At 41.2% G+C, this 27,976-nt stretch overlaps 1 protein-coding gene across 3 annotated transcripts in view; it reads right to left on the bottom strand.

The window, feature by feature from the left end:
- VPS4B (vacuolar protein sorting 4 homolog B) overlaps nucleotides 1-16,628 on the bottom strand; it is a 34,448-nt gene extending 17,820 nt beyond the window's left edge. For all 3 annotated transcript variants that reach the window (XR_013831202.1, XM_079941956.1, XM_079941957.1), the window contains exons 1-4: nucleotides 16,369-16,628; nucleotides 5,078-5,189; nucleotides 3,605-3,761; nucleotides 414-481 (exon numbers count right to left, since the gene is read on the bottom strand). Coding sequence is in view for 2 of the 3 variants with exons in the window: in XM_079941956.1 (XP_079798082.1) it covers nucleotides 414-481; nucleotides 3,605-3,761; nucleotides 5,078-5,189; nucleotides 16,369-16,395 (364 nt within the window). In the remaining variant the exon portion in view is untranslated. The remainder of the gene's footprint in view (nucleotides 1-413; nucleotides 482-3,604; nucleotides 3,762-5,077; nucleotides 5,190-16,368) is intronic.
- Nucleotides 16,629-27,976: the final 11,348 nt, after the last annotated feature.

Here is a 27,976-nt window from a genome sequence, read left to right as displayed (position 1 = left end):
ATGAATACGCTACAGCAACAGCAATAAAAGCCAAGTGTGAGTCCTAATGCATTCTGTTCCTCTGACAGGAAATTTCAATACCATCAGATTTTATAGTAAGCTAATAGTATAACTGCTACCCTCTCTAAAAGGGGGCAAATAAGACAAAATGAAAGAGAGTAAGCTTTTAAGGCAGATACAAAATGAAACAATATTTTTACTGCATGGAAAAAAAACCAACCCATTAGAGACCCTATAGAGCAAATCTTATAAACATGTTCTCAACAAAGCCAGCATGTGACCACTGGGAACCAAAGCCAGTTCTTGAACCTCATTTAAATACAGGTGGGAAAAAAAACCCAATTCAAATAGACAATTCACTATGAGCTTTTTAAAAATAAAATAGTAAATTTAAAAATGAAATCTAAAGCAACCTTGAAGTTGACTCTGTAGTTTCTTTTTTTCAGGATCATCAGATTCTCCTTCCCCATCACTGTCATTCCTAATAAAAAGAATTTAATATATTCAAATGATCACTCATTGCTATCAAAGTAAGGCAAAAAATAAAGGAAAAGATTAACCTGAAATATCCATAATTTAAGTGGCAAAGTAAGACATTCACATTAAAAGTTAAGCTTATTTTATTACTTTTCAGAATATACTAAATAAAATAGTAAGCAGGCATATTACCCATCAAAATGGAATCATGAACAGGAAATGGACAAAACGACCAGAATGAAGTCAGGAACTAGCTCCAAATTCCCACGACATACCTATTTATGTACTGATATTAATTCATAAATGCATGACCCACACCTCATTCCACAAAAGATTTAAGATGAATTACAGGAGTGTTGTAAACAATTAACAATAAAAAAAATCAGGACCAGGCAAACTATATATTAGAACAAGAAGCCATAACTAGGAGGAAACCCCCCCCCCCAAAATATCAACTATTTAAGGTACAAAGGTGCATAACCCTTAGCCTAGGGGTTCCAAAGGATGGATGAAGCTTTTGATGAAAATGAACCGACCCCAAAGAACAAGGAGATCAATGCACACATTTCATATCTAGGGATTTATTCTAAGGAAACAATTTTAAATGAGTTCAAGGATTTGACTACAAGGATAATCATGCCCATATTGTTTGCAATAGGGAAAAAATTAGAAATAATGTATATTCAATTATAAGGATTAGCATGTGACAGAATACACTGCAATCTTCAAAGCAAAAAATATGGCATTACATTATTTTTCACATATAAGACATAAAGGGGAGTAAAAAGATTGACAGGTTTTATCTCAGAATGGGCTTGCTTGGTTATCACAGGGTGGTGGGGTTATTTATGGGTAAGGTGGAGACTGCAAACTGATTCATCTTGACATTCACTCCAACCTTCTTCTACTGCGTTTTCTTGTACAGTAAAGACTGTACTTGTTATAAAACTGCCCTTCCCAGGCTCGCCTGCAGCTGAGGCTCCACAGGAGACCAAAGTCCTGCTGGAGGGCAGAAGCAAGCAACTGAGGTAGGGGCTGCATGTGAGGAGACGCCTGTAGGTGAAAGCACTGCTTTGCTGAGGGCGCTGTGGCAGGGCCTACTGCCCACTCCCCGGCACCGGAATGCTGGGCAAAGGAGCTGGCAGCAGTGGGATCCCTGCTGGAACTACCCTGGTGGAGGGGGGCATTTCTCCTAGCCATGCGGCATCCAAACCTGACTCCCTGGCCCTCGAATTCTGTAAGGGAATGCACTACAGGGATCCCTGCTTTCCCAAAGTTTGCTTTATGCCACTTTGCTTTTACAAAAGACCTACATTAGTACTGTTTTCAGTAACTGAAAGATATCCAAAGACGATCATCGCTTTAATGAAGGCAAAAAACGAAAATAGCATTTAGCATTTGTTTTACAGTGAGCTCTTATGAGGCAGCACGCACCCTGAGCAGTGAGAGGGGCCCCGCCAAGAGCCTTCCGAAAACCACACTCCATCTCATCACCAAGCTGAACTGTGTCAGCTTTGAACTGTGTCTGTGAGCATCTGTGCTTTATCTCCATTTATTTTTGTGCATCCATTAGCAAGAGGTAATTGCTTCTTTGCTTTACCCCATTTCAGCTTAAAGTGGGTCCCGCCATCCAACACAGAACTGGTATCCCCCTGCTAGGCAGACATCTTAGGAGGGACACTACACGGTCTCCAAGCAAGACCAGGTGAGGCTCAACTCCCGGGGGAGAGGACGTTTCTGCGGGGCAGGGGGTCTCAGCGAGATCTGGGGGTCCAGGTACTTGAGGTCAACTGATCCTTCCCAACAGCTTTCATTTCATTTTCATCTGGAGTCCCAGTCTTACAATATATGCCCCAAATTTCACACAAGAAACCCAGTGGGGTTCAACTGATTTTGAAATCCAATAAGCTATGAGATCAGCTGGGGTCTAATTTTTGTCATGCCAATGCTAGAGCTATAAGATAAAATATTCTTAGGGGTATCAAAGGAACTCTCCGGTTCCCCGACCATGTCTTGAACAGAGAATATAAAACCTTGAGCTTGTAAGTTTTTTCAAACTCTCCCATGTAATTTGAGGCAGGCTGTCAACTCTAGCTCTCAAAATGGCCTTTCGTAGTAGCCACAAAGCCCCCAAAGCACTGCCTCCAGGGCACTCCATGCCTGGTGACCACAGGGGTTATCTAAGTTGCTTGTACCACTGCTTACCATGAACTGTAAGTATTACATCCTATAATGCTAATCAGAATTTCCTGCCTTCATATCCAATGAAGCCAGATGACCCCACCCCAGAGTCTTGTTTTCTCCGAGTATGTTGTCACTTGGAACAACTTCTGGCTCCAATTAATAGAATGATCAGAGGATCTGGGTAGAATATGTTCCCACTGCTCAGCACAGAGCCTGACATGCACACATTAGGTGTTGAATATATAAATTCTGCATCTGTAAGTGATATATCCCTCATCTAGGAAGACATTTCAAAAATGAGTTTTGATGTTTATATAAATTATGCTGTGTCGCTTTCTTTACAATGATAAAGTAAAGCAAATCTGATGCAAATCCACATCAAAAAACTTATATATCCAAAATTTGTTTTACATTACCAGAGTTGTTTTTCATTTTGTCCGTGTGCTTAGTACTAAGTCAATACTACTAGTCAAAGAATCAATTCACAGATTACTCCTACAATTTTAAACTTCATTACATAATGGGCAGAGGGTAAAGAATTGAGTAGCATTCCTACCAAATGTTTTTTCTACTACTACCAGGCAGTCAAGGAGAGCAATTTGAGGTATATCACCCCCAAAGCTTGGTAAACTAGGGGTCCACAAACTTTTTCTGTAAAGAACAAGACAGTAAATATTTTAGATTTTGTAGGCCATACGGTTCCTTGTCACAACTACTCAGCTTTGCTGGTACAGCACAAAAACAGCCACAGACAACAGGTAAGTGAAGGCATGAGGCCGTGTTCCAATAAAACTTTAGTTACGAAAGCAGGCAGCAGGTCAGATTTGGCCCATGAGTCACGGTTTGCCAACACCTAGTTTAAACAAAGGAAATTTCCTTCACAAATTAAATTAAATTTTATGCTGTAATTCGATACAATACAATCTCACTCTAAAATACATACCCCTTCTCATCAGCTGGACTTGGCTGTCCCTCTTTCACTGGCTTCTGTGGTTTTTTCTCCTTCTTCTTCAGGTACTCCTTCAGTTTTTCTGCTCTATCAAGATACTCTGTACACTTTGCCCTGATACTTTGCTTGGCTTTATCACCCTGTGCTTCATCTATTGAGGGAAACGAGAGAGATTTTTCCTTTAGTATTCTTTACAGACAGGTATAAAACTCCTAGACATACTTTTCCAAAAAGGAAAATCTATTTTGGAGGAGAGAGAAAAGATCATCTCTAGCTCATCATAATCCATGATTATCAATCTTTTCTATTCCTTCCTCCAGCAGGGTTGGGGGCCAACAGTGAGTGTGAGTCAGAGAGAGTTCTGAGCAAGACACTAGGATATCTTAAGTTAATGTTAAATAATAAGAAGAAATTATTTAATATTCTGTGGGCTTCATACTCTTCCCTTACATTCTGTGCAGACAGCTAAAAGCGGCTTATCTCATACAAAACCAATTATAAGACAAATAGAAGTAAAGCAATATTAACCATTTCCATCAACGTCTACATAAGCTTTATTTCAGAGTATAAAAAGTGACAGAAATCCCATATATTATGAGTACCACCAGTACAGTAATTTTACTAAAGGCCCCTGTGAGAGTTGTTTGAAAAGGAGACTTCAGCAATATACGCAGTGTATGGGATTAGCCCCACCTATCTTATATGTTATGATTAATTCTTAGTTTCACTTTAATGTGACAGAAAAACCTCAAAATTAAATAGGGAAGCTCAAAAGAAAATCCTAAATTATCCAACTGCTAAAATTTTTATTTAAAAAAAAAACGAAGTTTGCCAGAAAGACACTTTTTCAATGTCTTATTTCACATATGTTCAGCGTTAGGTTTAAGATCCATGAAGGCAGGGGTCGTTATCCATTTCTTCCTCACTGCTGTACCTCAGTGCCTAGAACAGTAGCTGGCAGGTGGTAAACACTGAATACATATTTGGAAATACACAAAATGTCTCCCAACCTATTTTTGTTTGTTTCTGTTTTGGCTGCGCAGCACAGCATGTGGGATCTTAGTTTCCCCACCAGGGATCGAACCCGCGCCCCCTGCAGTGGAAGCGTGGAGTCTTAACCACTGGACCACCAGGAAAGTCCCCCAACCTATTTTTAAAACATCTGTTTTCAAAGAGATGTTTAGAAAATGAGTAGGTCCAGATTACATAATCTGGGTACATAACCAGTAAAATGAAAACTTTTTCCCACTGACTATATGGCATTTTAATATGTTTAGGTGTACAAAGTAATAACTATGACAGCTGTGCACATTTGTTGGTTGAGTACTTAAAAACTACTAAGAAGCTAGTGGGACTCTTTTGCAAATTGATGGTTTATAATTTTCTGGCATTGTACTTCAATTTTTATAAATGAAACAGAATAATCTTTTTAGTGTTTTTAAATAAAAAAACAAATGATGACCTTACATTTAACTACATGGAGAAAATACTGTACAGCGTGTTGGTAGAGTTGAAGGGCTTCCTCGTAGTTCCCAGCTTTGTCTTCCTGGGCTGCTTTGCTAGCAAGATCTATCGCTTTCTGTTTGAAGGGAGGCAAAACTATACCATCAAAATCAAAGCATAGCATAAGTTTGAAATAAATAATCACGTTGAATGTTTTCTTTAAAAATGAAAGCAACCTTAAAACAAATCTACCTTTTTTTTCTAAATCACAACTGCATTGTATTATAAATTATAATTATTTATAAAATGCAAATTACATTTCTTCTATAGGTAAATGCTATCTGAACACCTCTTTATCTAGTACCAATCACTGAGATTCTCACATAATTTTTCACTCAACAAAAGTCAAGCTCAGGGCCAGTAAGGAATAATCAAGTAACATGAAAATTCAAGTTAAAAGCATTTATGGAAATTCTCAAAAATCAAATGTCTAAAGCATATGACAATAGTAAAATTTAAATGGGGTAAAACCTCTTCAGAAGCAATAGGGCAATGAAATACTAAGAGTCTGAAAAATACGCAAATCTTTTAACTCAGTAATTAACTAAAAGGTTCACCGAGCAAAGACAAACCAGAGAGGTCTTTTGAAAAAACAAAAACAAAACTTGAAAACTTAAATTTTAAATAGCGAAAAGATGCCACACAATATAAAAAGTAGAATTGTTAAATATTAAGCAGTATTTGTAATAATATGGAAAAATGAATAATGGAAGTTTTTAAAAAGCATTATACAATTTTTACATATAGCATGAGATCATGTATTTGAAACAACAGCAAACAAACAAATAAATAAACTTTTAAAAAGCACAGAAGAAAGATGGGAAGGAAATTTCACAGAGCTTATCTTTGATAAGACTCAATTTTTTTCATTTTCTACTTCTTCACATCTTCCAGAAATTCCATAATGAAATGGGCAACTTTTGTAGTACTTTTTTTTTAACTTTTTATTTTATATTGGAGTAGAGTTGATTAGCAATGCTATGTTAGTTTCAGGTGTGCAGCAAAGTGATTCAGTTGTACATATACACGTATCTATTCTTTTTCAAGTTCTTTTCCCATTTATGTTGTTACATAATATTGAGCAGACTTCCCTGTACTATACAGTAGGTCCTGGTTGGTTATCCATTTTATTTTACTTTATTAAAACTTATTTTATTTTTTTAATTTTGGCTGCGTTGGGTCTTTGTTGCCACGTGTGGGTTTTCTCTAGTTGTGGCGAGCGGGGGCTGCTCTGCGTTGCGGTACGTGGGCTTCTCACTGTGGTGTCTTCTCTTGTTGCGGAGTGCAGGCTCTAGGCTTGGGCGCTTCAGTAGTTGTGGTGCGTGCGGGCTCAGTAGTTGTGGCATGCGGGCTTCAGTAGTTGTGGCGTGCAGGCTCAGTAGGTGTGGCTCGCGGGCTCTAGAGTGCAGGCTCAGTAGTTGTGGTGCACGGGGCTTAGTTACTCCGCAGCATGTGGGATCTTCCCGGACCAGGGCTGGAACCCACGTCCCCTGCACTGGCAGGCGGATTCTTAGGCACTGCGCCACCAGGGAAGCCCAGATCCATTTTGAATACAGCAGTGTGGACATGTCATCCCAAACTTCCTAACTGTCCCTCCCCCACCCCTGCAACCATAAGTTTGTTCTCTAAGTCTGTGAGTCTGTTTCTGTTTTGTAAGTTCAAAAGTTGTAAATAACTTAAAAAAAAACCCCACACACAACTACCAGAAATAGATCCATATAGCTACGTCCAACCGAATTTTGACAAAGATATAGAAAGGCAAGTTAATGGCAGAAAGATAGGCTTTTTTTTTTTTTTTTTTGTGGTACGCCGGCCTCTCACTGCTGTGGCCTCTCTCGTGCGGAGCACAGGCTCCGGACGTGCAGGCTCAGCGGCCATGGCTCACGGGCCCAGCCGCTCCGATGTGGGATCTTCCCAGATTCCCAGACCGGGGCACGAACCCGCGTCCCCTGCATCGGCAGGCGGACTCTCAACCACTGCGCCACCAGGGAAGCCCCAAGATAGGCTTTTAAAGAAATGGTTCCAGAGCAAATGAACATCCATAAGCCAAAAAAAAAAAAAGAGGGAGAACACCTCAAACTAAACCTTGTACTCTGTACAAAAACTAACTTGAAATGGATTACGGACTTAAATATAAAATGTAGGGCTTCCCTGGTGGCGCAGTGGTTGAGAGTCCGCCTGCCGATGCAGGGGACGCAGGTTCGTGCCCCGGTCCGGGAAGATCCCACATGCGGCGGAGCGGCTAGGCCCATGAGCCATGGACGCTGAGCCTGCGCGTCTGGAGCCTGTGCTCCGCAACGGGAGAGGCCACAACAGTGAGAGGCCTGCGTATCACACACACACACACAAAAGTAAAACTATAAAATCCTTAGAAAAAACAAAGAGTATCTTCACCATCTAGGGCTAGGCAAAGGGTTCTTCGACTTGACACCAAAAGCACAATATATAAAAAGAAAAAATAAAAACAGTATATTGGCATAAAAAAGACACATAGATCAATGGAACAGAAGAAAGAGCCCAGGAATAAACCAACACATATGTTCTCAATTAATTTACCACAAAGAAGCAAAGAATGTATGATGGGGAAAGAACAGTCTCTTCAATAAATGATGCTGGGAAAACTGGACAGCCAAATGCAAAAGAATGAAAATGAATACTATCTTATACAATACACAAAAATAACTCAAAATGGAGTAAAGATTTGAACATAAGACCTGAAACCATAAAACTCCTAGAAGAAAACGCAGATGATAAGCTCCTTGACGTTGGTCTTAGTGATAATTTTTTGGATTTGATGCCACAAAGGCAACAAAAGCAAAAATAAGTGTGACTACATCAAACAAAAAAGCTTCTGCACAGCAAAGGAAATAATCAACAGAATGAAAGGTAACCTACTGAATGGAGAAAATACTTGTAAATCATATATATCTGACAAGGGGTTAATATTAAAAAATATAAAATACTCATACAAATCAAGAGCAAAAACCAAAACAATTTGATCAAAAAATGGGCAGTGGATCTGAATAAACATTTTTCCAAAGAAGACACACAGATGGCCAACAGGTACATGAAAAGGTCCTCAACATCATTAATCATCAGGGAAATGCAGATCAAAACAACACTGCGTTATCACCTCACACCCATCAGAATGGCTATTATCAAAGAGACAAGAAATAAAAAGTGTTGGTGAGGATGTAGAGAACAGGGAGCTCTAGTGTACTGTTGATGGAAGTATAAATTGGTGCAGTTACTATGGAAAATAGTACGGAGGTTCCTCAAAAAATTAAAAACAGAACTATCATATGATCCAGCAATTCCACTCCTGGGTATTTATCTGAAGAAAATGAAAATATTAGCTTGAAAAGATATGTGCACCCCCATGTTCACTGCAGCATTATTTACAACAGCCAAGATATGGAAACACCTAAGTGTCCACCAAAGGATGACTGGATAAAGAAAAAATATATATATCAAATATTATTCAGCCATAAAAAAGGAAATCTTGCCATTTGCAAAAACATGGACGGAACCTGAGGGCATTATGCTAAGTGAAATAAGTCAGACTGAGAAAGACAAATACCATATGATCTTACTTATATGGGGAATCTAAAAAAAAAACCCAAAAAAACAAAAAATGAGCTCACAGACAGAGAACAGACTGGTGGTTGCCACAAGTGGGGGGGTGGGCAAAACAGGTGAAGGGGGTCCAAAGGTACAAACTTCCAGCATAAAGCAAATCAGTCATGGGGATGTCATGTGTAGCATGGTGACTATAATTAATAATACTCTCTTACGTGTTTTTGAAAGTTGTCACAAGAAAAATATTTTGTAACTATGTATGGTGACAGATGTTAACCAGATGTACTGTGGTGACCACCTCACAATACAAACCAATATCGAACCATGTTGCACACCTGAAACTAATATAACATATATCAATTACACCTCAAAGGAAAAAAAATAATGATAAATTGGACCTCATCAAACTTAAAAATTTTGGGTCTGTAAAACAGCCTGTTAAAAGGATGAAAAGACAAGCCAAAGAGTGGGAGAAATGTTTGCAAACCACATGTTTGGGAAAGGACTAGTACTTAGAATACAGAAAGAACTCTCAAAAATCAAGTTTAAAAACAACTGAAGTAGAAAATAAGCTAAAGACATAAATAGACATTTCACCAAAAAGGATATACAGATGGCAAATTAGCACATGAAAAGATGTTCAACATCACTAGCCGTTAGGGAAATGCAAATTAAAACCACAGTGAGATATCACTAAACATGTATCAGAATGGCTAAAATAAAAAATAGTGACAATGCCAAACAGTGGTGAGGATAGAGAACTGGATCACTTATACATTGCTGAGATGTAAAAAGGTACAGTCACTCCGGGAAACAGGTTTGTTTTTCTTACAAATCTAAACACGCAACCACCACATGAATCAGCAACTCCACTCCTGGGCATTTATCTCAGAGAAATAAAGACTACGTTCACATAAAAACTTGTACTTGAACATTCCAGATGCCCTTCATGGTTAAACCGTGGTACACCCAGACCAGGGAGTACTACTCAGTAACAAAAAAGAATGAACTACTGATATACGCAACTTGGATGAATCTTGAGGGAATTAAGCTAGGTGAAAAGAACCAATCCCAAAAGGTTACATACTGCATGATTCCATTCACATTAACCTCAAATGACAAAACCAGAGGTGAAGAGCCGTTTAGTATTGTCAGGAGACAGGAATGCGGGGGGAAGAAAAAGGGAAGTAACTGTGGCTATAAAAGGGCAACGAGAGGGATCCTTTGGGAGAGAACTCTACTGTATCATGACTACGGCGGGGGGATACAGGAATTAACTCGACGGAACTCTGTGTGCACAGACACACACACACACACACTTAAGACTGGGGAAATCTGAGTAAGACAGTAGAATATATCAATGTCAACATCCGGGTTGTGATACTGTACTATATAGTTTTACAAGATGCTGCCATTGGGGACAACTGGGTGAAGGGTACACAGGCCCTCTCTGTATTATTTCTCCCAACTGCGTGTGAATCTACAATCATCTCAAAATAAAATTTTCATTAAGAAAACTATTTTTAATATTTTAAAATATGCACACACATACAAATTAAGAACAAGCATGATTTACTGAAACATTCCACCTGTATTAATTTAGGTAGTAAAATTATTCAACAGAAATAAGAGCCAGTAGAAAAAAATAATCATGGCTATGCTATACTAAAAATAAGCATACAATTAAGATAAGAAATTATTCAAATAATCCAAAAACTAATCATATGTTGAAAATATTGTATTTTGAAGCAGTTGCTCATGGACTGCATAGAGATGGGATAAATGGGAGGAAGAGGCCTTCCCTCTGCTGTGGCAGGAGGGAAGAAAAATAAATGGTGTGTCTCAGAACTGATAAAATGTAGCAGTACATGTTTCACAGTTCAAATAGCCTGAACTTGGAGCTAAATTTCCAAGTTTGGTAAACTCAGCAGGATATAAAGGGTGGAGTCACAGCACCTGGTCAACCGGTGGTTTGGTGTACCTGGTCTTATAAAAATGTATCCAGAAGGCTCAGAGGCTAAGTCATGTAGCAGAAGTAAGTTCTTCCTTTTTCTGGCTATAATTTCCTTCTTATGCTATTTTGAATTGCTGTGCCACTCACCTCTTCAGCTATGCATTCCCCTCATTTGCTGTCAGCCCTCTTTTAGGAACCAAAATGACATTTGTTAAAACTCGTACAGTCAGTATTTAAAAATCTAGCTCCAAATATGGTACCAATCACTTTAAAGCAGCCTTTCTCTGATGATGGATGCATCTGTATTTGCACTGTCCAATACGGGAGCATATGGCTTTTGAAACTTTTGGCTAATGTGACTGAAGAGTTTTAAGTTTTATTTAAGTAAAATTTAAATTTAAATTGCCACATGTGGCTACCATACTGGACAGCCCATGTTAAACCTTTAATCGAAGATGATGATTGGAGGATATGCATCTGTTTTTCGCCTGATGAATGCTCCACTTCACCCTTGTTTCTGTTAGCATTTTTCATTTGAAACAAAATTAACCATGTCTTGCATGGTTTGGGAGTGCCAATTATTCTTTCAGAATATAACCCTGACTGTCTCCATCGCTACCACCCTAGCTCAATCCACTATCACATCTGTCAAACCTACCGCCTAGCCTCCTCGAAGCGGTCAGCCTGCTTCCACAGTTGATACGGAAGTCCACACAGCACCAGTGAAGGGCACCCTTTGATGGCTTCCCACTGCGAACAATAAATCCCAAATGCTGGGTCATGATCTACCTGGGCCCTGGCTCTGTCTGGGTCTCACCTGAAACCCTCTAGTCCTCCTTCACTCAGGCAGCCTGTGGACTAGGACCCCTCTGCCCACAATACTCTTCCCTGCTCTTTCCCCAGATGGATGCACAAGGGTCTCGTTTTCAGTCACAGTTCACATGCCAAGTCCTCAGAGAGGCCCTCCCTCCTCTCCTATTTCAAAGGCTGCACCCCACCCCTGATCTCAGCCCTCCCCTCACCCTGCACTTCTATCCCATTGCTGTGTTTATCATTGTTCCCCTGCATACTCACTTACTGGCCATCTCCTTTAGTATACAGGGAAGCTCCACAAGGAAGGGGACTTGCACCGCAGGCATGCAAAGAGCCCTCCTTCAGCTAGCCCTGACACTAAAACCCCCTTCAGCTTGGTTCTGCTTCTCTGCTACCTTCAGAACCCAAACCTCACCAGCGCAGTCTCTACCCTTTCCAGTTCCTTTTTTTCTCCTTACCCTTCAGCTGCCAATCTGGGCTTCTGTCCCTTATCTTATCAATAAATCTGCTCATATCAAGGTTCTCTGTGGTGCCAGATCCAAAGACCAGCTCTGCGTCCACCTCGATCTCTTGACAGTATTCTACAGCAGCATCACTTCCCTCTGGAGCGCTGCCCTCTGCCGAGCTCCCGAGCGCCACTCTGCCCGCTTTCCTCCCGCCGCTGACAGCTCCTGCTCAGTTTCCTTCGCTGACTCTCCTTGAACCTGACGCTGAAGCATCAGGGCTCCTCAGGGCTCGGGCGTCCTTCTGTTTCCTCCCTCCCTATATGAGCTGTTCTCAATGACTGAAGCTGATTATCTTCAGGCTGATGGTTCCCAAATTTATTCCATTTTAAAACACGCCACTCTTCTGTTTAAAATCCTTCCAGTGGCTTGTTTCTGTGCATGTGGGTTTTGTTTTGTTTTGGCCTGTCCTCTCCCACTAGAATATAAGCTCCATGAGGACAGGAGTCATGCCTGTTGTACTGGCTTTTTTATATTCTGGAGGCTGGCACAAGACTGACTGAATCTCAGGGTCAGCCAGGATCCAGTCATCGATATGGAGGCACAAAGGCTGGGAACACCTGGGACTGTCCTTTTCAGATTAGGAGACCATGATGTGCCCACGCTAGAAAACCCTGGGAAACTGGGTAAATTCCAGACCCACCCATCTCAGGAGGAAAGCTGTCCCAGCCCCTGTCTTTCAAGGCTGATTCTTTCCCTGGTGCTCTGGAGCCCATTCCTACCTTCCTCCTCAGACATTCAGTCCCCTCGATTTTAACAGCTCAACTGTTCTCCCCAACCTAACCTTTCCCTTTTTGGGGGAGCATTCCTTAGCATAAAAATGTATGCAAGTCCTATCTTAGACTCGTAGCCACAAAACACCAACAGAAACACACCAGCTCTCCCCAATTCTAAGGTGCCCATGTAGCTACCATCTTATTCAATACTTGCCTCTTCACCTCCACAGCAAAGCCCCAAAGAGAACCCGAAGTTCATCTAGGTTTCTTGATTCCTCCCACGGCAATGCTTCCTGCCCCTTGACTGCGAGATCTCTCACTTATCTAGTTATGGGTCACTAGGTGAGCACTTAGCCCTCGTAAGAGACACCTCACATGGCCTCCTTTGGCCATCAACGCACCATCCTCTCCAGGTTTGACTCTTGGCTACGTCACGATTCTTTTTCAGGCTCCCTTTTCTCTCTCCTTAAACGCTGATATTCCACTGGGTCTGTGCCTTGGTCCTTGTCTTTCCTCATTCTATAAACTTTCCAAGACGGCCACACCTCTGCTACCATCCATATGCTACTAACTCCCAAATCCTTATTCCCAGCCTAGCCTAAGTTCTATACATATGTACCCAGCTGCTCAATGGACAGTTCTACCTGACTGTCCCCACAAGCATTTCAAGCCCCTGAAGTTCAGGACCACCCTGGCCCCAAATATGCCCCCTCTTCTTGTAATCCCCACTGTCAAGCTATGCCCTGTACACACACAATGGTTTCATTCTAAAACCAAAACCTGAGCTTACTGCCTTCTCTGACTCCCCTCTGACAGCAGGATGGGGACCAATCACCTATGTGCAGCACACACTGCTCCTTGTCATGTGGCTTAACTAGGCTTGACCCCTCACCTGGCACACTCCATTCCCGTCACACCAAACTACAGGGACAACCCAGATGGCTCAGACTTCATACCTCCGTGTACAGTGTGCTCTCCACCTGGAATACCCTATCCCATTGTCCAACACTCAGCACAGTCACCGTGGTCCTCCAACTGCAAAGTCTTTCCCAGCACCCCCAGGAGGCCTAGCCTCTGCTTCCTCTAAATTTCCACTGCCTCTTGTACATCCTTCCAAAGGTCACAAAGTATCCTAGTAGTCCCTTTATGTCTGATGTTTTCACGGCAGAATATAAGCCCTTGGAAATCAAGGATGATACATTTCTTTTATGATTCCCCAACATGTAGCAAAATGCATGACATAGCAGACACTCAGAAAAGTAAATATTCAGGACTGAGTAAACTTTGAGTTCTATACACAATGAACTTGCAGTTTCTCCCAACCCTCTGCGAGGTTTATTACACTTCTAGACTGAGGCATATGTTGTTTTTCTCTGCTTGGATTGCATCCCACTTTCTTGTCCAAGAAGGCATGACTTCATAGTGAAAAAGCACAGACTTATAAGCAGATAGACCTGGATTCAAAATTAATCCAAGTCTTCAATACTAATTAACTGTATGTCTTTGGGCAAATCATAAACTTAATAAGCTTTGGTTCCTTATACTGTGAAACTGGAGTAATACCTTGAAGAGTTGTTTTGAGGACTAAATGAGATCACATCAAACACCAGGCAGAAAATTAGTGTCAGTACCCTTCACTCTTATCTAAGCTCACATCATCTTCTCTGCGGAACATTTCTCATTTATCCTTGAAGAGTTACACAAGCCCTTCCTTTCTGCCCTCCCACACTAACCTTTAATTCTATTAGAGCATTACTGCATTATTTTATTTTGATTTTTAGTTATCTGCATTCCTCCATTTGATTATAAGCATCTGGCTATGGGGATTTTGCCTTGTTCAGTGAGAAATCGATTCGTTAGTTGAATATTCTTCATCCAAATTTCCTACATTAGAAGGTGGAAAAGGTTGAATGAGAAAGCACATCTGTGCTTTCAACCACTGATAAAAGTATAACTCATTATCTCTCCCTCTGTTTAACACTATCAATTATGCCTTTAATATGGGTCAATCTTGAGCTGATTCACTGAAGAACATCCACAATCCAATCCAAATATGATGCAAAGGATTACAGAATGAAACTGCAAATGTTGCAAAATAAAAATGATCAGTAAATAGATGAAAATTATATTGTAGAATGCCCAAATCACATGCAAACTCTTGACAAATAAAAGTTGGTGTACTATGTATAAAATAGATGAGCAACAAGGATATATCGTATAGCACAGGAAATTACAGCCATTATCTTGTGTTAATTTTTAATGGAGTATAATCTGTAGAAATACTGAATCACTATGCTGTACACCTGAAACTATATTGTAAATCAATAAAACTTCAATAAAAACATTTTTTAAAGATGGTGGAATAAAACTATTCAGTTAACTGACAAACCAACAAGGATGAAAACAAGGCATTTCAAAAGAAATCACCTTTGATCCTCAAAGGAACAACAGTTTTATCAAATGACCAATACTTTTTCCAAGTACATTTACCAAAAAAACCCCTTCTGAATGGGGCTACAAAAAAACTAATGTTAAGTGAAGATTGTTGCATCTCAGTTTAATGAAATCTTGTTGGAAAAAATACACATAAGTCAACACATGACTTATTCTTTATTCTAAGAAATAAGTCACGTTGCAATTATATTTTGTTAAAGACATAAAACATTTATTTTCATAATCTTTTGGGTTGATTTTCAAGATAAAAGTCCCAATCAAGTGCCCACCTCCTTTTTGGTGAAAATTTGATCTCGATTTAAATCAGTCTACTTTCAGTGATTTTTCTTCGGCATCAATTATCCTGGGCTCAGTATATCCTCTATTAATTATCCCAGGTGCCTATACCAGGCACTCAACAAAAGCCTTTTCAACTGCAAGATCAAGACAAAGATTCAATATAGGGATTCACGCTACTCTTTTGTCCCAAACTTGACTAGTGGACTGGAGCTCTCGAGGTTAAGTCATATTCTAAACTCCACTGAAGCCCCAGATCCATTCTAGGGATGGGAGACACTGTTTGAAAAATTTCTCATCTCCATGAATTCCATTCCACAGAGGTCTAGCAATTAAGTCTAAAGTATCAGGATTACATGCTTTATGAACAAAACACTGAACTCACTGCGGTAGGGGTGGGAAAGTGAAGTCACAAAGGAGTTTAAGAAAACTCCATGATCTTATTTATATACTATATTTTGGGAGCCATGAGCGTGCACCTGAACGTATAGCTCAATGAATTCACGGATTCCTCAGATTCTGAGACTGTGCTCACGTTTCTATTCACCTGACAGCTCGAAAAGGCTTTGCTACACCAGCTTGAGGAACTAGGACAGAACTCGAATCACCCTATTTTCAACTGGTCCAGAGTAATGCACTGGATACATTATGTTCTTTCCTCTCTCCCTTACACTGACTGTAGCGTTCGTGCCTCTGTTCAAAGCTCTGCCCAGCTCGGTTCAAACTCGGCTGGTTTGAAAAGGAAAAAACAAAAACAAAATCCTCAACAAAAGTCAGAAGTCCCACAAAGCCAGTGGACTTGGGAAACCCCGGAAGCATGCGGAAAGCGTCCAATTCTCCCACCTGCCTCTGGGCCGGCGCGCCACCGCTTCCTCCCTCTTCCCCGCCCCCCACTTCCCACCCCACGCCCAGCGCCTCCCCTTAGCTTGGGCTCTCCAGGGGGCGGGAGGATGGCGATACCTGGAGGTTGCTCGAGGTGGATGCCATGGCGGAGATACGAGGCGGTTCCTCGAGGAGGAACGGGGGCAGAGGAAACCTACAGTGGCAACGTCGAGTCGAGCCCGGAGCTGCCCCAAACGTGCGCAGGCCGGTGGCTCTTGGACCTCAAGCGGCGGCCTCCTTTCCGGAACTTCTTCCAAAACAACACTGCGCTCCAAAAGCCAGCGGCCCCCCCAACCCTCACAAAACTTCCGCAACCCTGAGCCCCTTCGGGCTCTCGTCCGGCCTCTAGCCTCAGTACTTCCGCTTTCGTCATCACCACGCGCGCCACCCAGTCCCGAACTAAGCCAGCCGAGGCCTGGCGGAAGTCAGGCGCAGGCGTACTGCGGCTCCGGCCTAGGGGCAGGGAGACCGTTCGGGGTTGAGTGCTATACTCTTTTCTTCCTTTTACGGAAGTCTTATCCTTTGAGATGAGTTATTGTTTCTGGCTTCTTTCACTTGACGGAGAATGGAGAGTGCTCTGTCAATCTTGTGAAAAATGTCATCCCGTCTCCAAGACCCGCTGGTTGGGGACTTTGGGTCCGTTACCATTTACTTCTGTGTAAAGTGGGGGTAATTAAAGTACCTACCTCAGGGTTGTGGAGAATGCTAGTGCTGCGCGGTTAGGCGCACTGCAGAGTGATAAGCGAACACTTCATCCCGCAAGCATTTTCTCAATGGTTATTGTCATGGCTCTAGGAAGCCCCGAGAATTTCAATAAAAGTTATGTATGGCGCTGCCCTCAAGGAGCTTATGGCAGTCTGGTGGGGATGCAGGCTTCTGAACACACGTCTTGTGAAACTGTTAGATCAGATATTATTTATTCCAGTTAACGTTACAGGGAAGGTTAATGGCTTGAGCAGGTGAGTGCTTTATGCGGGACCACAGATGTCAGGGATTAGTGGCAGAACTAAAAGAAGACCTTTTTCCAGCATTCTGTTGTTTGCGGGCACAGTCCTCTTTTTTTTCTTCCTTTCATAGTTTAGCTTCTCAAAGGAAAGCGAAATAGATGTTTAATCACTCCAACGTTTTACTTCCCACTCATTCCCTAATTCTTTCCAAACATCTGGTGTCTCCTAAATAAAGAACTTCCCTCCCTCGCTTCTTACTTAGTATTGTCAGCTACCCAGTTCTTGAAATCTCTTCCGGATAGTGTCCTAATGTCCTTCCTCTAACCTCTTCACTTTCTCCCCTTCTTACTCTTAAGGGCAGAATTTCCTCAAGAGTCTGACGTCCTCTTCTTTCTCACTACTCAAGCTCTGCTCATCGTATCCCCTTCCTGGGCTCCAGGTAGCAATAGAATAGAAATGCCTTCAAATTTAAATCTCTAGCCTGCCCTGTCCTCTGCCCAGCATTTATAGCTACCTCCCAGAGAGTTCCAAAAAACCACAGGGTTTTCCCACAAGAAAAATTCAACACGTTAAGAGCCATGTTAATTATCTTAAACCCCAAACTTCCTTCTCTGATCTCTCCTTAGAATAATATATCACCAAATCTCCATCATGCAGGCTCAAAGCTAAAGCCCTCTCTCTGCCTGCGTCTATCAATTCTCCTTCCTACCCACCCTGTCCCCTTCCAGTTACTGATAAAATACTATAGGGACTCCAGCCCTTAGAATATCAGCACATAATAGACATTTAATAAATATTAAACTATTTAACTGAGCTGCTTAAAATAAGTCGCTGGTTCCTTAATGACTTTCAAGCTTGATTTTGCCTGAAGATACAACCAGATTCCAATTTACCTTTCAATTCAATCCCTAAATGTTTACTGAACACCCACTGAAGACAAGTCTACTGGGCATTAAGAACCTACAAAGACGAATAAGGTGTGGTCTTTGCCACTTAGGATTTTACAATTTAGTGGAAGGCAAGACATGTAATAGTGAAAAGAGAATTCATTTGAGTACCACAGTTGAGTACCACCATGTGCCAGGCTGTTTTAGGTGCTGGATATGAAGCAAAGAGTCAAAAATTCCTCTTTTATCACCAATACAGTAATAAGTCCTGTTTATACCATGTGCTCCCTGATATGCAATGAGGAGAGTGTCACCTGCGGTATTTTAAAAAATCTATAACCTCAGTATCATCATGAGAAAGTACCATACAAATACAAATTGAGTTTTTTTTTAACTTCTACAAAATACCTAACCAGTGCACTTCAAAACTGTCAAAGTCATGAAAAAACAAGGAAAGACTGAGAAACTTGTCACAGATTGCAGGAGACTGACAACTGAATGCAATATGGGATTCTGGACTGGATCCTGGAACAGAACAAGACAGTGGAAAAACTGATAAAACCTGAATAAAGTCTGTATTTTAGCTAATAGTATTATACCGATGCTAATTTCTTAGTTTTGATAAGTATACCATGGTTATTTAAGTTGTTAACAGTAGGAGATGTTGGGTGAAGCATATATGGGAATCCTCTAGATCTTTGCAACTCTTTTGTAAATATTATTTTTAAATAAAATGCTCCTTAAAAATTCCTGTTCTTTGGGAGCTTACCTTCTAATGGAATAGAAACTTTTTACCTTTTACATGTGTGAGATAAATAGAAAATATATATTGGTTTCTGCCCCTGGTTCCTGGCACAGAGCTCCTGAACCCTTGGAATTTCCTGGGTGATCGAAATGTCTTTTGTTCTAATGAGGTGATGCTGGGTGGGCTCCTGGATGAGGACTGATCACCATAAAGTCCAAGCCATGATTAGAAACTTGGAATTTTCAGCCCCCCCACCTCCATCCTCTTGAGAAGACAGAAGGGCTGAAAATGGAGTTAATGATCGATCATGCCTATGTGATGTGATGAATCCTCCATAAAAATCCCCTAAGTATGAGGTTCAGGGAGCTTCTGGGTTGGTGAACGTAGAGATGCTGGGAGAGTGATGGGCTCCGAGAGGGCATGGAAGCTCCTCGCCCCTTCCCAAATACCTCGCCCTATGCATCTCTTCTATCTGGATGTTCAACTGTATCCTTTATCATAACCTTTTATAATAAACTGGTAAGAGCAAGTAAAATGTTTTTCTGAGTTCTGTGAGCTGCTCTAGCAAATTAATTGAACCTGAGGAGGGGGTCATCGTAACCTCCGATCTATAGCCAGTTGGTCAGAAGCACAGGTAGCATCCCTGTCTTGTGACTGGCATCCGAGGACTGTGTGTGTGTGTGTGTGTGTGCGTGTGCGTGTGTGTGTGTGTGTGTGCGTGTGTGTGTGTGTGTGTGTGGCAGTCTTGTGGGACTGAGCCCTTAACTTGTGGAATCTGACACTCTCTCCAGGTAGATAATGTCAGAATTGAATCAAATTGCAAACCACCCACCTGGTGTCGCAGAGAATTGCTTGGTGTGAGGAAAAGCCTTCCAGTATTTGGTGATCAGAAGTATCAGAAGTGAAGTACGGCATGTGTAGGTAAAAAGGACAGGCAGGGAAGAAAGACCTAGCAGAGAAGAACTGAGTCATTCCAGTGTAACATGTTTAAAGATGTAAGTGTAAAAATGTTATATTCTCTATGGTTTACAAAGTATTTTCACATATATTTTCTCATTTCCTAATTCTGTGAAGTAGATCTTAAGTATCTCATTTTTACAGATGTGGAAACCAAGCCTGAGAGAGAGAGGATTTCCCCCATCCATGCAGCTCTTAAGTGGCAGAGCTGGAGTTTGAACCCAGGGAACCTGACTTGGGGTCCAGTATCAGAAGATGGACGGTGACAAGTGCTAGAACAGAGGCAGGACACACCGTGGTACCACAGAAGGGAGAATGCTGAATTTGGAAGGAGTGGTTAGGAATTTCTTAGGGAAGGTATCAGTTAAACTGAATCTTCAAATCTTAAAACTGATTTTGACAGAGGCTAGGCCATTTCAGGCAGAGGAAAAGCATGAATAAAGGCATGGAAGGGTGAAGTATATGACGTGTTTGAGGGATGGCTGGAATGTAGGGGAGCTGCGGGGAAGGAGTGACCGGAGAGGAAACGAAAATGGCACCCGTGGGCACTGCCAGGTGTTCAAGGCTTTGGAGATAAGGAGTCTGGACTTTGTTCTGTAGGGAGTAAGGATTCATTGAAAAGTTCCCCGCCCCCGCTTTGTCCCTCCTTCCCTCCCTGCCTAACTTTGTTCCTTTTAGAAGTAGCTAGTAGAGTCCTGACTTGGTCAGATAACAAGTTTCCCTTGCTCTCCGAAAGCAGAGTATTCCTGTGAAAGCTTCATACGCCAACATGGCGTAAAGCAAAGAAACCATCACCTTAGGGCACATCTTGCTAACAGACACACAGAATAAATCGACACAAAGCACAGGGGCTCACAGACACAGTTCAAAGCGATGGCGGCTCCATGCTGAGATGCTGAGTGTAGTTCCGGGGAAGGAGTTCGGCGGTGCCACTCTCCGTGGTGGTAACTCTGTAACTCACTGCGAAACAAACACTGAACCATATTTTTTCCTGATTTTTCCGTAAAAGCAAAAATCCTCTTCAGATTTCTTTCAGTTAGCAAAAACAGGTACTAACTCAGGTCTTTTGTAAAAGCGAAGTGACACAAAGCAAATTTTCAAAAAGCGGGGGAGACCTGTATTGGTTTTAGGAAGATGAATCTCGCAGTTGTTTTTGTAGGAGGGACCAGGGAGAGAGAGGAGGCAGGAAGGTGAAGCAGGAGGCTACTGCCAGAGTCTTAGCTTTTAGAAAACAGAGTCTGCAGAGCCAAACAGCATAGTCCCCATTCCTGAAGCACAGCTGCAATTTGGACTTTAATTAATACATCCTCCTTCCCTCAATTGCTTTCACCAATTCAACCTGTTAAAATCATACCTATTCTTCTAGTGCCTGTTCCAATGTCGCTTGCTCAAGACACCTTCAGAACCTCTCTGAACTCATAGCACTGTGGGACCTTGAATTGTCCTGAGATAATGCAGGCTAAGTGCCTAATACGGCGCCTGGAGCATAACAGATACTCAGAAATGGTTAGCCTCGCCTGCACAGTGCTCCTTCTTTCTAGACTGTAAGGTCACCAAGGCCTAAGACTTCATCTTATTCTTTTTTTTTTTTTTTTTTTTTGCAGTACGCGGGCCTCTCTCACTGTTGCAGCCTCTCCCGTTGCGGAGCACAGGCTCCGGACGCGCAGGCTCAGCGGCCATGGCTCACGGGCCCAGCCGCTCCGCGGCATGTAGGATCTTCCCGGACCGGGGCACTAACCCGTGTCCCCTGCATCGGCAGGTGGACTCTCAACCACTGCGCCACCAGGGAAGCCCTCATCTTATTCATTTTTATAACCCCTCCCCCCACCCCATGCCCTCACTCCCCACATATACACACAGAGTATGTGCTTAAGGAGCCAAGGTGTGTTAAACAAAATGAAGTTTCCTTGTGAATGAGCTTTGGCTGGTAGGTGGCATCTGTGGATTCATCTTTCCACAGAGTCTCGCATCCAGCCCGCCCAGGACAAAATCCATCTCAGACCATCTTAAAGGAAATGCATAACCTTGAAGGCCTCACAGCAGGAGCGGGCAACCTGCTCAGGTCCACTCAGGAGTCAGCTCTCTGCTTGTTGTGTCACCAGCTCCCTCCCTGCCCTGGAACAGAGCAGTAAGGAAGGCAAAGCACTGACTGGGCTGATCATGGGAAGGAAGTGACTCATCGGGGATCTCAGGCAGAAAACCTGTTCTCCATATCAGGCAGCATACCTTTCTGAATGTGCTGGTCACCTGGAGGCCCAGCCCTTTCCCACTTATTGTTGTTCCTTTTATTCATATGAAGCTACAGAGAGTCCCGGCTGGATAGGTGGGTGTGGGAACCGACCTATCAACATCAGTCAGCCCTGTGAGGATGGGCGTGTGGACAGAGGCATCCATTCTTCATCACGCGTTATCTAAGGTGAATATTCTCTAAGACATCAGCTCAGAAGAAAAGGTGAGGTGCCTGCCCTCTAGAAGTTTGCAAGCTAAGTCATCATCCCCCAGACTGTGGGTCCTTGGACCACAGATAATGTACATATGTACAAACTGCTCAACCCAAGTCCCTTCCTGAACGTTTTCTCCAAGAACGTCTCCTTTGCTCTTGTGCTGGATTCAGTATTCAAGTGATTTTGGCTGATAGTGTCTTACTTGTTGAAGGAAGGTGGAAAATATTTGATCTCTTCTCAAAACTCCCTTTTCCCTCTCAAAGTAGGAGCTATAGTTTTTTCAGCTTTCTCCCTCTCTCAAATTCCAGTTAATTGATCTTTACCAATAGAATAGGAAACAGCATTTTATAGCCTTAGATATACTCTCTATTTACAGATGAAATGACTTGCTTCGTAAAAATGCAGTGTAGCAGTGGTTAGGTTGGCGGGGGGCGGCGGGGAGAGTGCGTACGTGTGTTATGAGTGAAACAAGAGATGGTCTGTTGACCATTGTAGCTGTCAATAAGTGCAGAGCGTGAGGGGGTGTTCACTGGACCAATTTCTCTGCTTTTCTGTATATTTTAAATTCTCCACAAGAGATTTTTTTTAAATTGCATTTCACATTTGCATCGAACTCCTATTTAAATTCTTTGTCCAATTTTCTACTGTCGTGTGCATCTTTTCATCTTTCTCTTACTGATTTATTAGTCTTTTGTATATTAAGGAATTTTATATTTTGTGATATGTGTTGCAAATATTTTCCCATTTTATTCTTTCAGTTATTACCTGTTTTGGGTATGAGAATATAAGTTTCAATATAGTCACATTTATCATTCTTTTTCTTTTTGCTATGTTTAGAAGAACCTTACTCACTACTAGGTTACTGGAGACCACAGTACACCTGTGTGTTCTTCACGTACTTTCAAGGTTTCATTGCTTCATTTAAATCTTTGACCTCTCTGGAATTTATTTTGGTGTAACAGTTAAGCTCAGGGTCTGGTTTTGTTGTTTTATTTTTATTTATTCCAAATGGGTGGTCAGTTCCCCCAATGTTATTTACATCCTTCTTTTCTCTACTCATTTGAATGGCTACCTTTATCATATACCAATTTCTCACAAGGATTTGTTTGTCTGAAATCTTGATTTTTAAAAATAGTCCTTTTCACCACCTATTCTTATGCCAGCAGAACTGTTTTTATGACAGTAGCTTTGTAATACAGTACCTTGTGGAGCTGCCTGCCTGATTCACCCTAAGCAGAATGGAAAACTAGCCAAGGGCTCAGGCTCTGATGCTAGAAGGCTTGGTTCAAATCTTGACTGCAGCAAGTGTCAGGCAATTACTTAATCTCTCTAAGCTGCTATTTTTGCATCTATAAAATGTGGAAGGAATACTACCTGTCTAATGGGGGAATTAAATGAAACTAGCATATGGCGGAACTGGGCTTGGAACATGGTTAACACCCACTAAATGTTAGCTATCAATAATTTTCTAGATAGTTAAGGTTTTCTCATATTTACTTTTCCATGTTAACTTTAGTATCATTTTGTCAAGGTCCACCTAAAAAGCTTATTGATTTTTTGTAACTGAATTGATAGATTAGTTTAAGGCAGATGGGGATCTTTAAAATACTGAATTTCCTTCAGGTTTCAAAAACATGTGATGTCTTTTCTGTCTTCTTGTATGCTTCTTAGTAGAGTTTCATTTTTTTTCTTCAGATAGTTTCTGAACATTTCTTTTAGGCTTATTTCTAAGGTATTTTATTGTGCTATTGTTGTCATCATAAGTAGTATATTTTCTTCTCATATTTTCTAGCTGGTTATGGTCTATAAGTAGGAAACCATGGGATTATATGTAGGTTAAATTGCCAGACATGTTGTTTCTAATAGAATATCAATATACTCTCTTGGAGTTTCTAGATAAACAATGACAACATCTGCAAAGAGCCATATCTTTGCCTCTTTCCCATACAATGTTGAAAGTGTCAAGAGTAGTCATCCTTGACTTTTTCCTAACTTTAAAGGAAATGCTAGTGGTGCTTCACAAATAATCATTTTAAATGTTATTGTGTAAGTTTTCTATTGCTGTGTAACAAATTATCACAAACTCAGCCGCTTAAAACAACACATTTTTATTATGTCACACTTTCTGTAGGTCAGAAGTCCAGGCATGTCCTAGCTGGGCTTTTGCTTTGGGTCTCACAAGGCTGAAATTAAGATGTAACCTGGGCTGCGTTCTCATCTGGAAGCTCAGCTAGGGAAGGATCTACTACTTTGAAGCTCCCTGAAGTTGTTGGCAGAATTCACGATAGCTCACTTCATCAAATCCAGGAACACACACACACACACACGCACACACACACACATGAGTCTCGGCTGCTTCAAGTCTCTGACTCTAGGGAAGGGTCAGACCCTCTTTTAAAGGGCTTTCCTGATTAAGTCAGAACTACCCAGGATAACCTTCCTTTTGATTAACTCCAGGTCAACTTATTAGGACCTTCATTGCATCTGCAAAATTCCTTCACCTTTGCCATATTCTGTTGGTTTGAAGGAAGTCACAGTTTCTGTCTGTACTCAAGGGGAGGGGATTATATAAGGGTATGACTCATTGGATGTCCCTTAGAGTATGTCCACCACAGTAATATTTTACAAGACATCTCTATAAGGGAGATAGGAAAAATTAATATTTTAACATAAGAGAAATATGTAAGATTTCATATTATAAATACTATATAAAATTTTTGTTGGTTCTCTATCTAATTTATGTTTTACAGGACTTTCATAAGTATTACATTCATTAAAATAGGTAATTAGAAAAATGGAGTGACTGACAGAGAAAGAAAAATACTGTATTTTATCACATATATGGAATCTAAAAAATAGAACAAATGAATGAATATAATAAAACAGAAGCAGACTCATAGATATAGAGAACAAACTAGTAGTTATTAGTGGGAAGAGGGAAGGGGGAGGGGCAAGGTGGGGAAGGGGATTAAGAGGTACAAATTACTATGTATAAAATAAATAAATTACCAGGATACATTGTACAGCACAGGGAATATATTCCATATTTTATAATAACTTTAAATAGAGTATAATCTATAAAATTTTTGAGTCACTATGTTGTACATCTGAAACTAATATAATACTGTAAACCAACTATATCTCAACTAAAAAAAAGAAAAAAGTGGAGTGACTAAAGACAGAAGCATATAAATAAAGGCTTAATGAAATATCTATGGCTTGCAAAATTGTATGGAGTAGAGCATTTGGTTTAGAAAGAGGAATCACTTCTTTGTTCCTTAGAGAGATGCTGACCAATACATATTCTAGCAGCAAAACTGGTTTAGCTATAGAAGCTCTTATTGTCCACTGAGAGCTCCTTCTCCAGAATGACTTGTTCTTGTTGTCTTTTGAGCAGGGAAAATCTCCCAAGATTGCTACCACCAAATCAACAGAGATCTGGGGTGAGATTGTGGGGATGGAATCATTTTTAGTTCAAAAATCAACCTCCATGTACTTCTCATGGACTAGTTTTAGGAGGAGGATTTAGGAGAGTTTAGGTTCCATTTCTAATAACACCCAGCATGGGATAGCACGATTTCCCAAATGACAACATTAACAACATCAAGCAATGACTGTCTAGATTAGCAAAGGAATTTTGCCTATCGCTATCTAAGCCAAGATTTTCCCAAGAATTACAGCCTAATTTAGTTGTTCATTGTCCCATTTGATTGCTAAATTAAGTCAACTCTACAACAAGATTAAGCAGAAAGAAAACGAATACACTATGAGAGTAGCAGCTATGTGTTTTACAGGAGACGGCTCAGATATGATGTCTGTTTACTAGTGTTTTTTTTCTTCTTCTGAAAATAGTGGAATGCTCTCTTCACTCCTTTATAAACTCATTATTATCAACTTTAAGCAAATTTGTTGAGACCTTAAGCTTTGTTTCCATCTTCCTTTTCAAAGTGTGTAGACTTACATCTGCAGACATTTTCAAAGAGATATCATTGTGTCAGAAAAAAAAAATTGGTTGTGGTTTTGTGTACATGTCATGATTTAATTACTAGCTAAACAGTAAGTGGCACTATGGTAAATTTCTGAGTAATGATGAGCGTAATACTCTGGGTAGAGAGGGGTGTTGAGGCAGGATTGGGGACCCCTGAGTAAGAGGTCAACCTGACCACTCTAAGACAAAATAAGCGGGGCTTCCCTGGTGGCGCAGTGGTTGAGAGCCCGCCTGCCGATGCAGGGGACACGGGTTCGTGTCCCGGTCCGGGAGGATCCCACATGCCGCAGAGCATCTGGGCCCGTGAGCCATGGCCGCTGAGCCTGCACGTCCGGAGCCTGTGCTCCGCAACGGGAGAGGCCACAACAGTGAGGCCCGCGTACCGCAAAAAAAAAAAAAAAAAAAAAAAGCTGGCAATTTTCTTCCTTGTGATTTATCTGTAATTAAAAACAGATTTGAAAAGGATACATTTCAATGGTGAAATGAAAAACCAAGAATTGCCAAACCTAAAAAATGTCTTATGGGCAGCTGTTGTTTCAACGCAGCTTGAGGTCAATATTTTAACTAGATAAGACATTTAATACTCCTGTTTCCATTCTATTTGTAATTGTGTTGGTCTTGGGAATTAAAGTATGTGGGATGGAATTCTGATTTATATGTGTAAATAAATGTAAACCCTAGGATTTTAAGAGGAAACAATAGAATTGGTGATGTACCTATGTTTGAACCAATAGTACTTTTCAATCACTCAACCAACTGGTACTGATTGAGTTCCTATTAAGTAGTCAGACCTGAATCTGATGTTTCAATGAATCCAAATGAGAAGTCAAACATGACCCTTTCTCCGCAAAACTTCTAATATAGTTGGAAAATCAGAGCAGTTACAATCAGAAAGCCGTCTTCACTGGGCAAAATGAATACTAAATACAATGTAGACCTTATGAGTGAAAAAAAAAAGTGGTGAGAAATGTTGTCTGCTGTGATCATAGAAAAGGTTGGGTCTGAATTGTGCCTAGAGAGGGCACTTTAGAAGCAATGGAGGAATTTACATTTGTTCATAAAAAACACTCTGTGGGGCTTCCCTGGTGGCGCAGTGGTTGAAAGTCCGCCTGCCGATGCAGGGGACACGGGTTCGTGCCCCGGTCCGGGAGGATCCCACGTGCCGCGGAGCGGCTAAGCCCGTGAGCCATGGCCGCTGAGCCTGCGCGTCCGGAGCCTGTGCTCCGCAACGGGAGAGGTCACAACAGTGAGAGGCCCGCGTACCGGAAAAAAAAAAAAAAAAAATTTAAAAAAACACTCTGTGCCACTGAGGAGGGTTGTCCTTTCTCATTATTCAAATTATAATTACAAAATGGAAGTCTTGAAAGCTCAAGTGTTTATTCACAATCTTGGCCAAATTCCACCTTGGAAGAGTAAGCATAGGTTAAAAACCACAGCCAATTCAATTATTTAATTTCACTGTATTAAAGCTCAAGGTTGCCAAATGATCTCATTACCAAATTATATCCTAAGGTCATGCTGGGAAAATAAGCTATTCTATGCCAGACAAACTACTCCCAAGGGCAACTCCTGGCCAATGATATTTTTGAAGTTGCAAAATGGCTGTGTTTTTCATTGCAAAATTCCATCCTCCACCCCTGGTACTCTTGGAGGGTTCCTAGGCTTACCCAATCTAGTGAAACAAAGCGCTGGGCCAAACAGTTATTTAAAAGACACTC

Source organism: Stenella coeruleoalba, assembly GCF_951394435.1.
Source record: "Stenella coeruleoalba genome assembly, chromosome: 14".
NCBI lineage: Eukaryota > Metazoa > Chordata > Mammalia > Artiodactyla > Delphinidae > Stenella > Stenella coeruleoalba.
This window is presented reverse-complemented; position numbering and strand designations above follow the sequence as displayed.